This window comes from Sus scrofa, chromosome X (assembly GCF_000003025.6).
Source record: "Sus scrofa isolate TJ Tabasco breed Duroc chromosome X, Sscrofa11.1, whole genome shotgun sequence".
NCBI classification, from domain to species: Eukaryota; Metazoa; Chordata; class Mammalia; order Artiodactyla; family Suidae; genus Sus; species Sus scrofa.
The window spans coordinates 34,372,623-34,392,563 of NC_010461.5; the positions used below are offsets into that span (position 1 = coordinate 34,372,623).

At 41.7% G+C, this 19,941-nt stretch overlaps 2 protein-coding genes across 2 annotated transcripts in view; one reads left to right on the forward strand and one right to left on the reverse strand.

Annotated features, from left to right (window-relative positions):
- The window catches only part of OTC (ornithine carbamoyltransferase), a 69,314-nt gene extending 50,225 nt beyond the window's left edge, over nt 1-19,089 (forward strand). The window contains 5 exon segments of the mRNA NM_001164002.2: nt 870-992; nt 6,749-6,802; nt 6,883-7,032; nt 9,346-9,483; nt 18,130-19,089. Coding sequence (NP_001157474.1) covers nt 870-992; nt 6,749-6,802; nt 6,883-7,032; nt 9,346-9,483; nt 18,130-18,189 — 525 coding nt within the window. The 3' untranslated portion in view covers nt 18,190-19,089.
- RPGR (retinitis pigmentosa GTPase regulator) overlaps nt 1-19,941 on the reverse strand; it is a 283,854-nt gene that overhangs the window by 133,662 nt on the left and 130,251 nt on the right. The window lies entirely within an intron of this gene.

Sequence of the window (19,941 nt, forward strand, 5' to 3'; positions counted from 1 at the left end):
CTCCAATCCCACAAAGAAATTTTTGCCCTGGTGTTTGTATTCATAATTTCCAAGCATATGTTTATACTTCAACTGTACACGTCTATGTCCGTAAACAACTAAGTGTATTAATGGGCATGTTTTCCAATTTGATATAAATGGGAACAGACTCAACTGCCATGCTGCACTCTTCTGGGTGTGCTGCATTCCCCCTTTCCTAAACTAACAAGTATAAGCTTCATAAAGGCAGTGATTTCTGTCTCCTTTGTTCACTGTTATATCTCCAGGGCCAAGGACAGTGTTTGGACATTGATGGCTATCAATTTGTTGAATGAAAGAATGAATACAACAAAGATTCAGATTCGAAATTTATGAAAATTTGAGTCTCCATATGCGTTCATATGATGTCTTGGCTTAAGATATTAGAATATTTTGCTATTTTTTTTGGTGATTGTACCTTCGTGTTATTGACTTGCTCTGAATAATGCAAAAAAATGTAGCTTACTCATTCCAATGAAGTATTTAAAATTAAGATGAAGACTATTTCCAGAGCTCCTGTCCTGGCTCAGTGGTTAACGCATCCGACTAGGAACCATGAGGTTTCGGGTTCGATCCCTGGCCTTGCTCAGAGGGTTAAGAATCTGGCGTTGCCATGAGCTGTGGTGTAGGTTGCAGACATGGCTTGGATCCCGAATTGCTGTGGCTGTGGTGTAGGCCGTTGGCTACAGCTCCGATTAGACTCCTAGCCTGGGAACATCCACGTGCCACAGGTGCAGCCCGAGAAAAGACAAAAAAAAAAAAAAGACTATTTCCTTTATTGTAACCCTAATATTTGTTTCACTAAGTAGATCTCCTCTCAGATGTAATCTCCTCCATCTCTTGCCTTTCAGGAACACTACGGCGCTCTGAAAGGCCTTACCCTCAGCTGGATTGGGGATGGGAATAACATCCTGCACTCCATCATGATGAGTGCGGCGAAATTTGGGATGCACCTTCAGGTGGCGACTCCAAAGGTAAGGAAAGGAGTTCCCGTCGTGGTGCAGTGGTTAACGAATCCAACTAGGAACCATGAGGTTGTGGGTTCGGTCCCTGCCCTTGCTCAGTGGGTGAAGGATCCGGCGTTGCCGTGAGCTGTGGTGTAGGTTGCAGACGCGGCTCGGATCCCGCGTTGCTGTGGCTCTGGCGTAGGCCGGTGGCTACAGCTCCGATTCAACCTCTAGCCTGGGAACCTCCATATGCCACAGGTGCGGCCCTAGAAAAGGCAAAAAAAAAAAAAAAAAAGACAAAGGTAAGGAAACTTTCTGCCTTGAAACGAACCCCCCCTTAAATCATGCCCAGATGCAATTACCTACTGAGAACCAAGCCTGTCTTCCCTGCAAGGAGAGCACGGGTTACACCACAAAATTTAGGTTCTGTTACTAGCCCTCCTAGTATAGCTAGCTGGTCTCTTGCGTACCTGGCTTCCGATCTCTACAATAAGAAATAGTCTTGGCTGATGCCTTTCATCCTGAGTCTGTGTGAAAAGCATGTCTGAATTATCCCTTTGAATGCCCTGCAACCAGCCATTACGATGACTGGCATCTTTGTGCACTGATACCACAAAGGCGGAAGAAAATCATGCGATCCAGACAGCAGAGAAATCCCAAGGCATGGGGAAGATGCTGTCATGTTTCAAATACTACAATTTGGTCAAAAAAAAAATTCAATCTAATGTGAAGGACACAGTAATGGTGTCTACACCCACTTAGTGTTTCAAAATTAAAATCCAGGGACCCTTCCGCCTTTTAAATCTGAGTCCTGGCTGGGACGCTCACCCCCACGTACTTGCTACCCTGCTATTAATCTCTCACAGAATGTACGGGAAGCGTGACTTCTTTTATAGGTCCAAAGTAACCCTTCTGATACAGAAGAAACTGGTAATAAATGTTGTCTCCGAGAAGCGAAACTGGGAGGTTTAAGGATAGAGGTAGGAGGGAGACTTTACTTCCACAGTCTATCCTTTTATATGGTTTGAATTTCTTGACATGTAAGGGTTCTACCTACATAATAACACATCTATAAATAAATACACCAAAATCAAAGTGCAGATCCCCCTAGGAGAAGCCCTGTGTTAAGATACCTCCGGCCTCATACAAAATAAATAGGCCTTTTAAAAGATAAAAACGAATCCTGCAAGAGACTCACACAAACCCGTCCTGAAGGATCCCCAGAGAACCCTTTTCATATCCCATCTCTTCTGAACCCTCTTCCCCATTATGTTTCTTATCAGCTCTAATTTCCTATCAGGAGTCTTTTGAAGGGAAAACTCCCCTAAATAGAAACCATTTCAGAAACAAGGTAAGAGACAGAAATGAGCTTCGCATTAAGAGTTGACGATTCACAAGACTGGGCTCCAGTGTGCTTCTGACCAAGCGTGTGTTTGCTGCTATCTGAGTAGTCACTGCTGGGATTCACTCATAAGCTAAGACCTCCCAGGAGAATATGTGAGGCCCCCAAAGTCCTCCCTGCTTCTCCTTCTAGAGTTTAAGATGGACTGAGGGATTGCTAGGGACGTGGGACTATCAGTGCTGAAACGGAGAGAGTCCCAGGCCAACCAGGGTGATTTGGTCACCCAAGTGCCACGTCGGGCACAAACCCACTGAAAGCGGCTTCAGCCTGAACCAAGAAAGGAGCTCTGGAGTGTAGGTTATGCCCCGGAGTTGCCCAACCCGAGGCAAGGAAGGCAGGCTTGGATCTTGGAACCAGACATTGGTCAAGGGCAGCGTGGGGAGGTGGGGTGGAGAATCCCCCGGCGCTTTGGGCAGAAAAAGCAGCAGCGTGGCCAGCAGGCCATCTTCTGAGGAGCCGTGAGTGCTAGGTGTGCAAAGCACACTGAAATGGGGAGAGGGAGCAGAAGCTGCACAAAGGGGTCCTCCAGGCGCATCTGGGGAGAGCACCAACGTTAGCGGCTGCATCTGCCAAAACCAAATAAAACAACAAAAGAAAGCAAAATGCTTTCCCCTAGTGTTCTTGCTGAACCAGTTGGAGGCCCTGCACCCTGCTGCCTTAGTTTCCCGGAACGGCCATAACAAAGCACCACAAACTGCGGGGCTCCAAACAACGGAAACGGAAACTCTCACAGCTCTGGAAACTGCAAGTCCAAAATCAAGGTGTTGACAGGCCCGTGCTCCCTACAAAGCTTCTAGGGGAGGACCCTTCCTTGTCTCTTCCGACTTGTGGTCGCCCCGGGCGTTCCTTGGCTTGTGGCTGTATCACTCCCATCTCTGCCTCCATCTTCTTCCCTTTAGGTCCATGTTTTTTCTCTGTCCAAATGTTCCTTTTCTTACGAGGATAACAGTCTTTAAATTTAGGCCAACTTCAATCCAGAGTGACCTCCTTTTAACTAATTACAGCTGCAAAGACCCTACTTCTAACAGAACGTCACATTTTGAGGTTCTGGTTGGGAATGAATTTTTGGAGGACATTATTCTACCTAATCCTCTTGCCATAGAAGAAATGTCAGGCATAGGCAGCAGGATAGATTGAAAGCCACCCTATGGAAGTAACCTTTGGGGACTCAGAGAGCTACCTCTTACATTAGAGAAGAGAATTCTTTTTTGTTCAGCATATACTGAAATAAAGGGTCAAATCTGATATGTGTATAAGGTAGTTCTGCTTCTTTTTATGGGAAGTCACACTTTCACTACAAATCTAATTTGAAGAAAGGCTCTATATTAATGCAAACCATTATTGCACTTAGTTTTTACATATAAAACACACATTAACAATAATTGTTCCCTGCTCTAAGGTGTTCTGGGGAAGGTTTTATTCTGTGGGAAAAATGTATGATTTCAACATTTTATTGCATGTCAAGGATATTAACATCAAAGCAAATAATTCCATTATTATAGAGTAATTTCAGTATTGTTCTTGTGCAGAAACTAATTTAAATGATAAAGAGCACAAAAACCTAGTTAAATCTTGTTGGGCGTGAGAGTTTTAAAAAGTCTTCTGGGAGTTCCCATTGTGGCTCAGTGGTAATGAACCCAACTAGTATCCATGAGGACACAGGTTCGATCCCTGGCCTTGCTCAGTGGGTTAAGGATCCGGCGTTGCCCTGAGCTGTGGTGTAGGTCGCAGACACGGCTCGGATCCCATGTTGCTGTGGCTGTGGCGCAGACCAGCAGCCGCAGCTCTGATTCGACCCTCTAGCCTGGGAACTTCCATATGCCTTTGGGTGCGGCCCGAAAAAGCAAAATAAATAAATAAGTAAATAAAATCCTCTGGAGAGTTTTCAGTGGAGAAGTTATTCCATCAATTTATGAGGGGACCCATTTCGTTTAAAGATAAAGCTAGGAGATTTATTGTACATTTAAGAAGCACCGAACAGTTTCCAAGGCCATAATGAATCTATTTCCCTAGTCTTCAACCAAGAATAACTTACATGTTCAAGAAAACATAATTTTGTCCTTGATTGTAAAATTGCTCCATTAACTATTGATGGTAATGATTTTAACATTGTTCTAAGTGAATATTTAGACAGAACTGGGTTTGTTAATCACCTTCTTCATCTGCTTTGAAGATTTATGTAAAAGCCAATGAGTGATTTAGTATTGAAAGCTGAGCTGTGAATCAAGAATTCCTCTTTGTATTCTCAGTCATGGCCCAGTGCACGCAAGGTTGGGTGATTTTCTAATTTCCAAACCTCTCTGTTGGTTCTCTAAGTACTTATTGATTCCTTCTCTAAGAATGATTATACTTAGGGAGTATAAAACCTGCTTTCCAAAGGGAAGGCTAAATTTTCAGGGCCAAGCCTCTTCATTTCTATTTATCAGTACGAATAGTCACAACATTAACTACTAAATTAGCAAGCCTTTATTAATTACCTTCCCCACATCCAGAATTTATGGCTATCTGAGGATGATAAAGAGGCCAAAATGTCTGCAGTCGTCATCCTCATCTGATAGTTCCTTTGCTCAAGGATGTTTTAAGGCGCGAAGGAACTATGGTAGAGAATCGTCATGTGCAAATAAGAATCCTTTCAGATGAATACGCTTGAACATGCCCGGCATGGGTTGAGTTTCCTGGGACACAGACTCTGAGACAGAATTCAGTGTGCAGGATGTTTATGAGGGCGTGCCCTCGAGAAGGGAGGGGAAGGAAGCAGGAGTGGACCGAGGGAGAAGCCGAGCTGGGATGCCAGCCCAAGAACAGCCTCCGCTGACCCCGCGGAGAGGTCTAGATCCGAGATGGCATTTTAGGCCTGCCTTGAGTTGGGAGGAGGGAGTCAGGTTTTCGTGCCCGCCTGTCCATCAGTCACTGAATGGAGGTGGCCTTGGAGGGGTACGTGCCTGGGGTGAGTCGGCTCTCCGCAGCTGACGCAGTGCCCAGAGAGGGGTGACAGCTGAAAGCCATCTTCTGGCAGCACGCCCAGCAGCTGCGGGAATAAGTCCTTTATTCATGAAGGGGGATCTGGGTGGTACATCACAGCACCCATGACAATGGCCTCCTGAGGATTTAGAAAAACCGAATCAGGATAAATTCTAAGCATTCAGGAAAACGAGAAGGATGGAGGAAGGTGAGAATAATGACGGTGTTTGGACTGACACGCCTTCCACACGGAGGGTCTGGAGGGGAGGCTGGGCTAGAGTTTTGACAGAGGAGGAGCTGACGTGTTCTGATGAAGACGCCCACGAGGGGACAAAGCGGGGAAGTGTTCAAGGGCGAAAGGCTGGGGTGGCAGGAAAGGGCAAGACGTGTACAAGGATGACACTGAGATTGGCTTTCCTGCAGCGAGATGTGGAGAAAAATGAAAAGAGAAGCTGGAGCCTTGATACGCTTAATCAGCTTCGCCCTAAGAAACAAGGAGTGGACATGGAAGGCTTCCGAGGAAACGATTCTGGCTGCTGTGTACAGGGCAGATTGGAGGGTGAGGATGGAGGCAGCAGGGTCTGGACTACCGTGGGGGGCTTAGTTGTCCCCATGGTGTCCCCCCGTCACCTAGGGTTGAGACCGGGGGAGCAAGCGAAGTGCTTAGGGTGCAAAATGTGTGCTTGCACGGCTCTGACAAGGAGGCTTCTTTAGATCTGGTGCCTAGGCACCTCGCTTGCCTCACCCAAGCCTTGCCTCACCTAACTCTGACCTCAGCAGACCAAACCAAACAAAGATATTTCAGCACAAACAGTGTACTTGCTGGGTAAATGCCATTTAAAAGCAAGTGCCCTGCACGCAGAACACTTGCTGGGGAGTGCGGACGAGTTAGAAGTGTGCATGGGGGCTCTGAGCATTTAGCTGAGGCGGTGAGGGGAGGATTTTCTGAGAAGGAAACATTTGAACTGAGACCTGAAAGCATTATCCACATGGAGTGGGTGGGGAAAAGCATTTCAGACCAAAAAATAAATAAATAAATAAATAAATAAGCATTAAAAATAAACGCAACGTGTGGAAAGACAAGAATGCATTAAGTTGTAGCATTAGGTATATAACCCCCTTAAACTATTACAGGAACAAAAAGAGGTCCTCCTAAGAGCTAGAAAGCGCCACACCCTGTTTGTCTTTATGGCCAAAGAGGTCAAAGATACTAGAAGAAAAAGGAGGCAATTATGCCTCTTTAAATGCCCAAAAGGACTATTAAGGTTTGAGATTCTCAATGTCAACATCATATTCTGCTGAACATTTAAAACAAAAATGGGAAGGAGAGCAGGCATATTGCTGAAAGGAAAGTAATGCATATATAAGGAAGCATATATAACAAAATTACCTAAATAATAGTTCATTCTTCCCCCTGCAGGGCTATGAGCCGGATCCCAGTATAACCAAGTTGGCGGAGCAGTATGCCAAGGAGGTATGCTTCTTATATGAAAAGGTGTAATTGTCTTTCTCTGCCCTGCCAAGTTCTCTAATGGGCTTGCTTGTGTGTGCTAGAACGGGACCAAGCTGTCGCTGACGAATGATCCATTGGAGGCGGCTCGTGGAGGCAATGTATTAATTACAGACACTTGGATAAGCATGGGACAAGAAGAGGAGAAGAAAAAGCGGCTCCAGGCTTTCCAAGGTTACCAGGTTACAATGAAGGTACAAATTGATGCCTCTCTGAAGGTCCATTAATTGCATTCATAAAGGCCAGAATCATCTAATCACGCATTCACTTTGGGGAGAGCAGACTGTCCTTTCATTCCCTATAAAGGAGTCACTGACTGTATCCCCCAGTGATTTCTCTCCTCCTAAAGATTAGCTGTGTCCTTTGGAAAGACGTTTTCGTCTGGTATGAAGGCAGTGAAACCCAGGCAGAAGACAGAAGGCACTTTTCCCCTCTGACAGCGGTGGAGGCATCAGAATGCTTTACTCTTTGTTTAGAGACATTAGGTTACTCCTGCTGCATGCAGTTTCTTCCCATTTCTCCTTTAAGAAAAGCTCCGCAATTCTGTTCTTAACCCTACTGGTCGGGGGTGGGACCCAAGAATTTGCATTTCTGCCAAGTTCCCAGGTGAGGAGCTGCTGCTGCTCCAGGGTCACACTTTGAGAACCACTATTCTGCAGGAATACCCTAAAAGCCAGGTGTCCACTGGGATTCTGTCTGCAGAGCAACTACTTTGTTTTGGTGGAAAAAGGGATTAAGCGATTTTAATAGATACTTTATTGATAAAGTATAAATGCTTAGTTATATACATGACAACAGGATGACGTTTGAAAAATGAAGTGAAAATGTTATTTTCCCCGTCCCCTTAACAGCGACTATTCCCAGAGGTAGCCACTGTTTAACAATTTGATGTCTCTTCGCAGATCTTTTCTGTGTATTTACATATGCGTACACACACATACACATACAATTATTGATTTATCATAGATGGTAGATTAGACATATTATTCTGACTTATTTTTTCCACTTAAATCTTAGATTTTCTTGTCCATTCATTTAGATATTTTTGATTCTTTTTAATGGCTGCCTAGAATTCCAAGTACAAGTGGACCCTATTTTACTTAAGATGTTTCCTTTTGGAAAATTAAGCTGTGTCTAATTATGCTAATTACAAATAATGCTGCAATGAAGATATCTATCTAGATATAGATATAGATATATATCTTTGTTCAGGTATGACGAAAGAATGCATGCCCGGGGACAAATTTCTGGGTGAAGTGGTATATACTTTTTTTTCCACTTTATTTTAATTTTTTTTTTGGGGTTTTTTTGGGCTGCACCTATGGCATATGGAGGTTCCCAGGCTAGGGGTCGAATCGGAGCTGCGGCTGCCGGTCTGCGCCACAGCCGCAGCAATGCCAGATCCAAGCCACATCTACAACCTACACCACAGCTCACAGCAATGCTGGATCCTTAACCCACTGAGCAAGGCCAGGGATCGAACCTGGGTCCTCATGGATGCTAGTCAGATTTGTTTCCGCTGAGCCATGATGGGAACTCCATATATACTTTTTAACATATGAGAAATGCTACTAAATTGCCCAACCAAAAGGACTGACAACTTATGCTCCCTCTACATTCTCTCCATTATTAGTTGCTATTTACATTTTTAATTTTTAAAAAATCTCTAACTCATGCTTTTTAAAATCGGCATTTCTCTGATTATGAAGTTAGATGTCTCTTCATGTTTATGGGCCATTACTATATCCTTTTCCTATAAACTGCTCTCACAGCCTTTCATCTTATATAATATCCTTTGCCCATTTCTACTGGGTTTTTTTGTACAAAACCGAAAGCATTTGAGAACAACGGCAGTGATTTTGAGGTAAGAATTTAAGAGGGAATGTAGTTTTGCATCTTGTATCTGAACAATGAAAATGGATGGGAAAGTGTAATTTTTAGGAACTGACTGTTGGAGAAAACTTACACTGCTAGGACATTTGCATTAAGGATGAAACACCTCGTGCGCAGTGCCTATAATCCTGTCTAATGCGCTCCTGTGTCGGAGCGCTTCTTCACAATTGCTGTAACTAGTGATGAAGCATGCTTCCAGTGCCGAAGACCACAATTTGGAGATAAGCTAAAAATATAACGCGATCACGTAGAAGCAACCTTTAAAATACATTGGGGTATAAGTGGTGACTTTTACTACCAGCCACATGTTACCCTAGTAGACTTCTTTACTGAAATGTCCACTGTCCCACTAGACAGGATACCAGAAAACCGAGTTAGTGGTTTAATTTGGAATGATGATCCCCCAAATCAAAAAAAAAGGACTAGGAAGTTCCGTAAGTTGCAAGGACCATATCCATTTCCACTGGGTGCTTTTAGCTTAAGCCCTCACTGTGCGCCCCCCTCTCTCACCCTTCGCATTGACCTCTGACTCCAAGACTCTGACTCTGAAGAAGACGAAAGTGATAGCTGCATGTAAGAGTCAAAATACAGTCTTATCCTCATCTCTTCTTTAGACTGCGGAAGTTGCTGCCTCTGACTGGACATTTTTACACTGCCTGCCCAGAAAGCCAGAAGAAGTGGACGATGAAGTGTTTTACTCTCCACAATCACTTGTATTCCCGGAGGCTGAAAACAGAAAGTGGACAATCATGGTAAGCAAGCGATGGGGACTGGAGGATAGGCAGTTCTCCGTGTGGCCCCAACTTGGTCCTTCATTCCTTTTGGTAAATAATAAGCACCTGGGATTATCTGCATACATCATTTGCTCATATGGCAATTATTATTTTTTTTTTTTGGCCACCTGCGACACATGGAAGTTCCCAGGCCAGGGATCGAATCCAAGCCACAGCTACAGCAACACCAGTTAGGGTTAACCCATTATTCCACAGCAGCAACTCCAATGGCTTCTTTTTTATTTTGGCCATACCTGCAGCATGCAGAAGTTCCTGGGCCATGGATCGAACCTGCACCACAGCTGTAACCAGAGCCACAGTGGTGACAACGTTTTGCCATCAGGGAACTTCCTATATGGCATATATATTTTTTTCCAGAAGGCTCAGAATAGATTGTTGTTGCTGAAAGCATTTACAGTGTACTTTTAATGGAGTAAAAGTGACCCCCAACTAAATATATCTATTTTAGTCCAAAGTCTTATGTTCTTGATCATCTTGAGCGCTACCTACCATTGCCTGCCAACCATTATAAGCTGTATAATTCTTTTTTTAATTTTTATTTTATTTTTTTTTATTTTATTTTTCCACTGTACAGCAAGGGGATCAAGTTATCCTTACATGTATACATTTTTTCCCCACCCTTTGAGCTGTATAATTCTTATACCAAAATTTTATAGTCCCCTTGTTAATGTTTAGAGAAGCCCCTAATTCAGTGCCTGACACAAAGTAGGTATTCGAAGAAATTGTCTTTCCTTCCTCCTCTCTTTCTTCTTTTCATTCCTTGCCTAGGTAATCGTTTTGCTTCTCTACTGGCTTTAGCCACACGGGTACCTTTGTTTTTAGGTATAGAACATTTCCAACATTGCAGCAAGACTAATCTTAAACAGTGTTAGTCCCTTCAACCAAACACGAGTAGTTTCATTTTCATCCCAGCTATTTTAGGAAATACTAACGACATATCTCTGCTTTACAACATCCTAAACATCACTTTCTTCTCTGAAAAATGGAATACTCAAGTGCCATAAGTTAGTACCACCATTTTTTTTTAGCTTTTAGTGATTTAACTAGTCTCAGTTACTACACCAGCCAGGGTCTTACCGGCAAACAATAGAATCCACTCCAGGCAGATATATAAGAATCTGTTAAAAGACATTAGGCACCTTACTGAACTAATGTGCGGAAAGAGGGTGCAGTGAATCATTCTTGTACACCATATTCAGAAACAACATCGGCAGGAAAATTGCCCAGCAACACTGTGGTTCTTTTGTAGCCAAAACACCACTGATAGAACCACCCATGGCCTGGTACCTAATGCCCTGGAAACTAAATGCCAGATACTCCAGTATAGCTTCCCCAGCTGAACCAGATACCTCCACGTGCATATGGGCCAGAAGATCCAATCTGCCAGAGATAGCTTCCTCTACATGTTGTTCACTTGGGGTTCTAAGTCTAGAGCTTGGAGCTCCAAGAGGCAGGCCTGCACCCCAGCTGCAAGGGAATCTGGGAAATGTAGTTTCAATCTATGGAGTCAATTAAAACAAGCTGGAAAGGACTATCTGCTAGTTATTTATATAATCTATACATGGATTTAGATAGGGTTATTGTGAGCATTAAAATAATACACATAAAACATTTAGTATGTTATCTAATACACTGTGAATATTGTTATTATATTATGATGACCATTATCATCTTCATTGTTGATCTAGTGCAGTGACCAGCAGAGATTTGAGCTCCCCTATAGCTGACTGGAAGCTAATCATGACTCCCTTTGCAATGCAAAGTTGTATATGAGGCTAAATTTTCCATATCTAATAAGAGGGATGATTTGGGTTTTTTTTTTTTTTTTTTTTTTTAATGTACCTTCCAGCTTGCCATCTCAGGACACTAACTTTGGCCAAAATGGCAATTGTCATGTCATTTAGACCGGTGCCTCTGAAGCTTTAATGTCCATTTGAATCACCTAGGGATCTTGTTAAAATGCAGATTTAGATTTGGTCTGAGACAGGCCCAAGAGTCAGCATTTCTAACAAGCAACCAGGTAATACAGATGCTGCCATCCTGCAGACTACGTTTTGAGTAGCAAAGATCCAGATGACAAAAAAAGCAAATATAAGCTCTCCAATCACGTACCTCAGAAAAATAGCAAAAAATTTTCCTCAAGCTCTTTTCTTTATCATAAGATGACCAAAGTTACAGAGATAAATCAATCCAAACCTGTTAAAACAGGTACCTTTTAGAAATCCATGGGGGAAAAACTAAAAGTAAGCTTTCTTTTTTTTTATAATGACTTTTATTTTTTCCATTATAGCTGGTTTACACTGTTCTGTCAATTTTCTACTGTACAGTGTGGTGACCCAGTTACACATACATGTATAGATTCATCACAAGTGATTAGACACAGTTCCCATTGCTATTCAGCATGATCTCATTGCCCATCCATTCCAAATGCAATAGTCTGCATCTATTAACCCCAGACTCCCAGACCACCCCACTCCCTCCCACTCCCCTTGGCAACCACAAGTCTGTTCTCCAAGTCCATGACTTTCTTTTCTGTGGAAAGGTTCATTTGTGCCATATATTAGATTCCAGATATAAGTGATATCATACGGTATTTGTCTTTCTCTTTCTGACTTACTTCACTCAGGATGAGAGTTTCTAGTTCCATCCATGTTGCTGCAAATTGTTCTTGTTTATGGCTGAGTAGTATTCCATTGTGTGTATATACCACATCTTCCTAATCCAATCATCTGTCGATGGACATTTGGGTTGTTTCCCTGTCCTGGCTATTGTGAATAGTGCTGCAATGAACATACAGGTGCATGTGTCTTTTTCAAGGAAAGTTTTGTCTGGAAATATGGCCAAGAGTGGGATTGCTGGATTATATGGTAGTTCTATGTATAGTTTTCTAAGGTATCTCCAAACTGTTTTCCATAGTACCAGCTTAGATTCCCACCAACAGTGCAGGAGGGTTACCTTTTCTCCACACCCCCTCCAGCATTTATTTGTGGACTTACTAATGATGGCCAATCTGACTGGTGTGAGGTGGTACCTCATAGTAGCTTTGATTTGCATTTCTCTAATAATCAGGGATGTTGAGCATTTTTTCATGTGGTTGTTGGCCATCTGTAAATCTTCCTCGGAGAAATGTCTATTCAGGTCTTTTGCCCATTTTTCCATTGGGTTGTTGGCTTTTTTGCTGTTGAGTTTTATAGGCTTCTTGTATATTCTAGAGATTAAGCCCTTGTCCGTTGCATCATTTGAAACTATTTTTCTCCCATTCGGTAAGTTGTCTTTTTGTTTTCGTTTTAGTTTCCTTTGTTGTGCAAAATCTTGTCCATTTGATTAGGTCCCTTTGGTTTATTTTTGCTTTTATTTCTGTTGTTTTGGGAGACTGACCTGAGAAAACATTTGTAAGGTTGATATCAGAGAATGTTTTGCCTATGTTCTCTTCCAGGAGTTTGATGGTGTCTTGTCTTACATTTAAGTCTTTCAGCCATTTTTGTGCATGGTGTGAGGGTGTGTTCTAGTTTCATTGATTTGCATGCAGCTGTCCAGTTTCCCAGCAATACTTGCTGAAAAGACCGTCTCTTTCCCATTTGATGTTCTTGCCTCCTTTGTCAAAGATGAATTGACCGTGGATGTCTGGGTTTATTTCTGGGTTCTCTATTCTGTTCCATTGGTCTGTATGTCTGTTTGGTACCAGTCCCATACTGTCTTGATGACTGTGGCTTTGTAATATTGCCTGAAGTCTGGGAAAGTTATGCCTCCTGCTTGGTTTTTATTCCTCAGAATTGCTTTGGCAATTCTGGGTCTTTTGTGGTTCCATATAAATTTTTGGATATTTATTCCAGTTCTGTGAAAAATGTCAGGAGAAATTTGACAGGGATTGCATTGCATCTGTAGATCGCTTTGGGTAGTATGGCCATTTTTACAATATTAAGTTTTCCGGCCCAGGAGCATTGGCCATCTTTCCATTTCTTTATATCTTCTTTGATGTCCTTGATTAATGTTTTATAGTTCTCAGCATATAAGTCTCTCACCTCCTTGGTCAGGTTTATTCCCAAGTATTTGATTTTCTTGGGTGCAATTTTTAAAGGTACTGTATTTTTGTATTCGTTTTCTAATATTTCATTGTTAGTATACAGAAATGTGATTGATTTCTGAATGTTAATCTTATATCCTGCTACTTTGCTGAATGTGTTGATCAGTTCAAGTAATTTTGGGGTTGAGTCCTTGGGTTTTCTATATATAGTATCTGTCGTCTGCATACAGTGACAGTTTTATCTTTTCTCTTCCTATTTGGATGCCTTTTATTTCTTTTGTTTGTCTGACTGCTGTGGCTAGGACTTCCAATACTATGTTGAATAACAGTGGTGAGAATGGGCATCCTTGTCTTGTTCCAGATTTTAGTGGGAAGGCTTTCAGCTTTTCACTGTTGAGTGTTATATTTGCTGTGGGCTTGTCATAAATGGCTTTTATTATGTTGAGGTATGTTCCCTCTATACCCACTTTGGTAAGAGTAAAAGTAAGCTTTCTAAAAGATCATTTATGAAGATGCTTTGCACTTTTGAATTTTTAAAGAGCTTATTAAACACATATTTAAATTGAATTTACTTAAAAATTAAGTACGTAATGTATTCATACAGTTCAAATGTTTACAAGGATACTCACACACACATATATAAAATCTGCATACACACACACACACACACACACACACACACACACACACGGTGAAACCTTATGCCCTCTCATTTTCTACCATATTTCCACTTTCCTGAGTTACCCATTTCCCCTAATGGGAAAATATATTTTAAAGAACATGAGAGGTGTAGCTATATTAAAAAGAAAGTAGAGAATATAAAATAGAAAGAATACTCAACTGGGAGTAAGGAGAGCTTGAATGCTCTGTTTTTGATCCTAGTCAGCTGTGACATCTTGGGTAAGAATTACTTCTCAAAGTCCCAGTTTCCTCACATATAAAATAAGCAGATCAAGCTGTACAGATGGCAAATGACTTGCAATCTTACATCCTCAATCTCATCAATAGGTTACTCAGAGTCCTATGTTCAGAAGGTTCTAAGCCTGCCGTGGTCTTGGAAAGGAAGAGTGGCATAACTGACTAGAGATGCCTGACATGGATTCTGGAATGGAGTCGGTGACACACATGCTGTACTCTTTATGTCTCTGAGCCAGATGATTGGAGATACCATTGAGTCAAGTTCATTTCAGCAACCATATACTGAGCACCTACTCTGTGCCAGACCCTCTGCCAGGCATTGGAGATAAAGGACAAAAAAAAAGAATATTGTGTCTTCCCCGCACAGTCTATGCAATTCATTGGAGCATGGCATTTTCAAGTGGGATGAGACCTTAGAGATTGTCTAGTCTAAGTTCCTACTTTAAAGGTAAACAGATTATTCTTAGAAGCTTATTTAGAATGGCATTTAGGCTCTGAATTGCTGAAATAAATTTTTCTGGAATGTTCTAAAGGCACAATACTTGTTTTTCTCTAGAATTTCCCAATCCAATACAGTAGCCACTAGGCGCATGTGGCTATTTAAATTTAGACTTAAGTGAATTACCATATAATAAAATATAAGATTCAATTCCTCTGACATACTAACCACATTTAAGTGCTCGATAGCTACATATGGCTGGTGGCTACACTACTTGTATTGGACGGCACGGATACAGGACATTTCCATCACGGCAGAAAGTCCTACTGGACAGCACCACGGTCTGGAGAATGATTTCCACACGCACAGTTTCATTTAAAATCAGGACAGAAGAAAGAAGGAAAGATACAATCTAGCCTCAGGTACTGAGGGCCCATGATGACGAATGTAATAACTAAGTAAGGTGAAGGGCTTGTTCTAAAGGCATATAAAATTTTTAAAGCAAAAGCGTACTCTTTCAGCACTTGGAGCAGCTTTTTAAGCCGTCCTTGCTGGGCGATTTCCAGCTGTGCTTTCAGAACACTCCAGTAATCACATCATTCTATTTGTACTGCACCGTCCTTTGGATCTTTTTGTTTAAACACACACACACACACACACACACACACACACACACACACCCTTTCCTCCTGAAAAAGTTTGCTTTTGTATTTTGCAATAGTTAGTAAGGCTGTAGGACTCACAAAAAGTCAGGTGGGTTTCTTCCTCTGCCCACAAATTTTACTGTGGTTAAAGCAACCTCAAGAAACCCTGTTAAAGAAAATCTGACACTTCAAAGCACTGCAGGATGAGCCTTAGATACACCACACCATTGTGGATGTAATTCACAGTATTTTATCATCTCTTCTCTCCAAGTTAGGGGGGCCAGATAAAATACAGGATACCCAGTTAAACTGCAGTTTCAGATAAACAATAAATAATTATTTAGTACAGATATGTCCCATGTAATATTGGGGACATATTTATAGTTTAGAAAAATTGTTGTTTGTCTAAAAATGTCAATTTGTATTTATTTATTTAACTCAATCTGGCAAGTCTACTCCAAATTGACTTTCTAAGATTTAACATCTGAAAATAAGTGTGACCATGCAACGACCATTAAGTACCAAACCAGGAGTTTTCTTGTGGTGCAGCGGGTTGGGGATCTGGCAGTGTCACTACAGTAGCTTGGGTCACTGCTGTGGTGAGGGTTCGATCCCTGGTCTGGGAACTTCCACATGCCGTGAGCATGACAAAACAAACAAACAAATAAACACAAGCAAACCAAACTAGATATGTGGTCCCAAGAACCCAGAAAAAAGCTTTAAGTATTTTACCAGGAAGATGTTCTTATCCGAGAGTTTGACCTCCCTGTTTTCTTCTTGTCATTCAGATCTCAGCTTAAATGTCATTCTTCAATAAGGTCTTCCCTGGCCACCTGCTCTTAAGTGGTTCCCCAGCCTGCTTTATCTTGTGTTTTTTTTTTTTGGGGGGGGGTGTTTGTTTGTTTGTTTTTTGGCTGTGCCCGTAGCATGTCAAAATTCCTGCACCAGGGATCAAACCCACACCATAGCAGTGACAACACCGGACCCCTAACCTGCTGCGCCACAAGAGAATTCCCATCCTTTATCCCATTTTTAATTTTCTTTTCTAATGACATTTATCGCTACTTTTTCTAATGGACATTGATCACTATTTGTTTGTTGCCTGTCCCTCCCTGTAATGAAAACGCCCTCATAAGAGCATTGATCTTATGTGGAAGGTTCTTCATCATACCCAGCATGGTACTTGAGAAATACCCAAATACATGTTCAATGCATTTTTTAGCCTGAAGGCAATATCGAGTACTGGTTGGCTCTCGAACATGGGCTTTGGGAATCAGGTTAAAATTCTGGCTCTCTGTGTGACGTTGGGCGAGCACCATAACTCTTCGAAGCCTAGTTTATCCATATGAAAATGGGAGTAAAGTAGAAGGAGCTTGGCAAGGTCGTGGGGAGTAAATGAGGCAGGAGTCCTTTGGGCATCATGGTCAAGGTCTAGGACAAGCGGGTTCAGATCCATCCCTTAGGACCGTCACTCAGGAAAACAGCTATGCTTCATTTTCCTCAGCTGTATCTTCTCTCTCTTACTACCTCACACAAGTGGGAAAGGATACTAAGTAGTGTGATGCACAGAAAGCAGTCAGCACAGGGCTCAGCCCATGGGAACTGTTCAATAACTACATGCAATGAGCACGTGTGAAATATAAAACCTGCACTTCTGATATGGCTAGGGACACAAGTACGGTGTGGTCAGAAAGAAAGAGCAAGCACCTGCAAAGGCAGTAAAACTACCTCTTAAGAGGGGAGTCAGAGAAACCTGGCTCCAAACCCAGTTCTATACTCTGTGTTGTTTCCAGGATTAAGTTCCTCATCTATAAATGCTAATAACAGAAGCCGATTTAGATGGTTGTTGTGTTAAAGGAGACAGTGCATAACATGTCTTTCTATCTCACTGTAGCACGTAGCACACTGCCTGGCAAATATTTCTTAGCCGACTAGCACAGGATAACGCACTTCGTCTGGAATGTAGTAAGCACTCAAGAAGCATTTGCCGTCACTGTTCCTGATACTATTACTATTGTCATTACTGTGGAAGTCGGGAAGAGTAAAAGTGAAAACTCCCATTTGAAACCGACAGCCTAGTGGGCAGCTGTCCTCTTGGTTATAAACATTCTTTCATGAGGACCCAGATTTCAGAAAGACATTATGCATGAACTCAAACGATTTACGTTTACTAGTCTACATTTGATTTATTCTAAACTTCTCTAGGTTACAAATACCCAAACCGCAGTGTAAACATGGATGGGAGAGATTCCATTTCTCTAAAACCAGCCAATTCCTAGATTTCACTTATGCCTGGAAAATCCAATCATGGCTACTGTCTTGGTACCTTATTTCAGCTCTCTCCCCTACTAGTCCTGGAATGAGGCCTAAATGAGCATGGCACTTGTATATATTTGAGTCAGCCTGATCCTTCTTGACCTCCCTTTATTGGAACTGTCCCTTTATCATTTCTTTGGGAAAACACCTTTCAACTGCAGACTTTCAAAGTTGCGACCTGGATCACCTTCCCTAAGTGACTAAGCAACTCTTGCTAATGTTTACCCATTTCTTTCTTTCTCTTTCTCTGTGTGTCATCCCAGGCTGTCATGGTGTCTCTGCTGACAGATTACTCGCCTCAGCTCCAGAAGCCGAAGTTTTGATGCCGTGATGCTTGTCAAGAGGGAAACCATGTTCTCCCATAACAGAATGAGTCAGTTGATAAGGGAAGGAGAAGAGAATCTAAGAAATAAACAGATCCTGATGCATGGTATGGGTGAATGATATGATATTGCTTTGCCATTGTGAAACCTCCCTAAAGCCCTTAATTTAAGTGCTTGTGCACTGTCATATGTGGCTTAACTTGGTTTAAACTTTCCAATTCACAATTTCTGAGTTACATTTGGGTATCATATTAATAACCATATACATTTGCTTCAACTAAACATAAAATACTGCGTTCATAACACATAATGCCTAAGCCATTAAATGTAATCTATGCTTATTGCCTTAATAAATTATCACCCACGCTAATTTATAAGTAAACATTTACCAGGCAGTCAGCTGCTGGTAGATCTGTGGGCTGTGCTCGTATCCCCCAGGACCAACAAGGAAGCTAAATGATCCATCTTGCTGATGTAGTGCAATTTTCAGGCAAATGAGGTAGACAGACATTCATGTGCAGAGGAAATGATGAAATTCTTAGACAACAACTATAATTGTGTCCAAACTCTGGAGTTTTTTCCAGTCATTTGGGGAAAGAGGGTCCTTTGAGAGCACACATCTCTTTTCTATAATGAATACTTAATGTAACAAACCTAAAGAAGCCTTTGTGAACAAGGTGGTAGAACCATGCCTATGTAGCTAGGAACATAAGATCCATTAGTGACACCTTTGTAGGTTCAAATTCTCCAGCAGGAGAAATTTAATTTTTTCATGTCTGTGCTTGTCATGCATCTCATCACACCACACACGGGATAGTTCCATAAATTTACTGCTTGCCACATTTCAGCCCATTTTTCCCTCTAATTTTTCTTCAAGATAATAAAAATTTGCTTTACTGGATTATTATGCGATTAAAGCTAGATGTCTCTTGTGGGTGAACAAAATTTGTATTGTTGAATTATTACGATATAATTTGAAACCTTTAGTTCAAATGTTAAATAAATGAAACTTAAAAAAAAAAAAAAGAGTTTAGGAGTTCCTGTCGTTGCTCAGCGGAAACGAATCTGACTAAGAAACATGAGGTTGCGGGTTAATCCCTGGCCTCACTCAGTGGGTCAAGGATCCGGTGTTCCGTGAGCTGTGGTGTAGGTCACAGACGTGGCTCGGATCTGGCGTTGCTGTGGCTCTGGCGTAGGCCGGCAGCAACAGCTCTGATTGGACCCCTAGCCTGGGAACCTCCATATGCTGCGAGCGCAGCCCTAAAAAGACAAAAAGACAAAATAAATAAATAAATAAAAATAAAATAAAAAAGAGTTTACAGAGGACAAGAAAAGTGATTATCTTTACATTCCATTTCTACTGTTTGAAGAATGTTTCCAGCCTGGTTGACTGATATTCTTCAGTAGACAGCTATGATTTCAATGAGTAAGAGATGAATTAAAAATTAGATTTGCAAGGAAGATGCAATAAAGCATATTTCATGGGGGGGGGCTTCATAATATTACAGGAAAAATAAATTTTTCTAGTAAATATCAAAGGTGACTTTCATGTTTATGGTTATTTATTATAAGCACCTGAGAAAGAAAGAGTGGGGTTTCTACTTTCAGCAGAGGGTCTAAGAACAATTTAACCAGAAGGTGCCATGTGGATTGTGAGAAGCTCTCCTTCAAACTGCCTACATACAAAGGACATAATCCTGAGTATCTTTCTTTCTTTTTTTTTTTTTTTTTTTTGCCTTTTTTTAGGGCCAC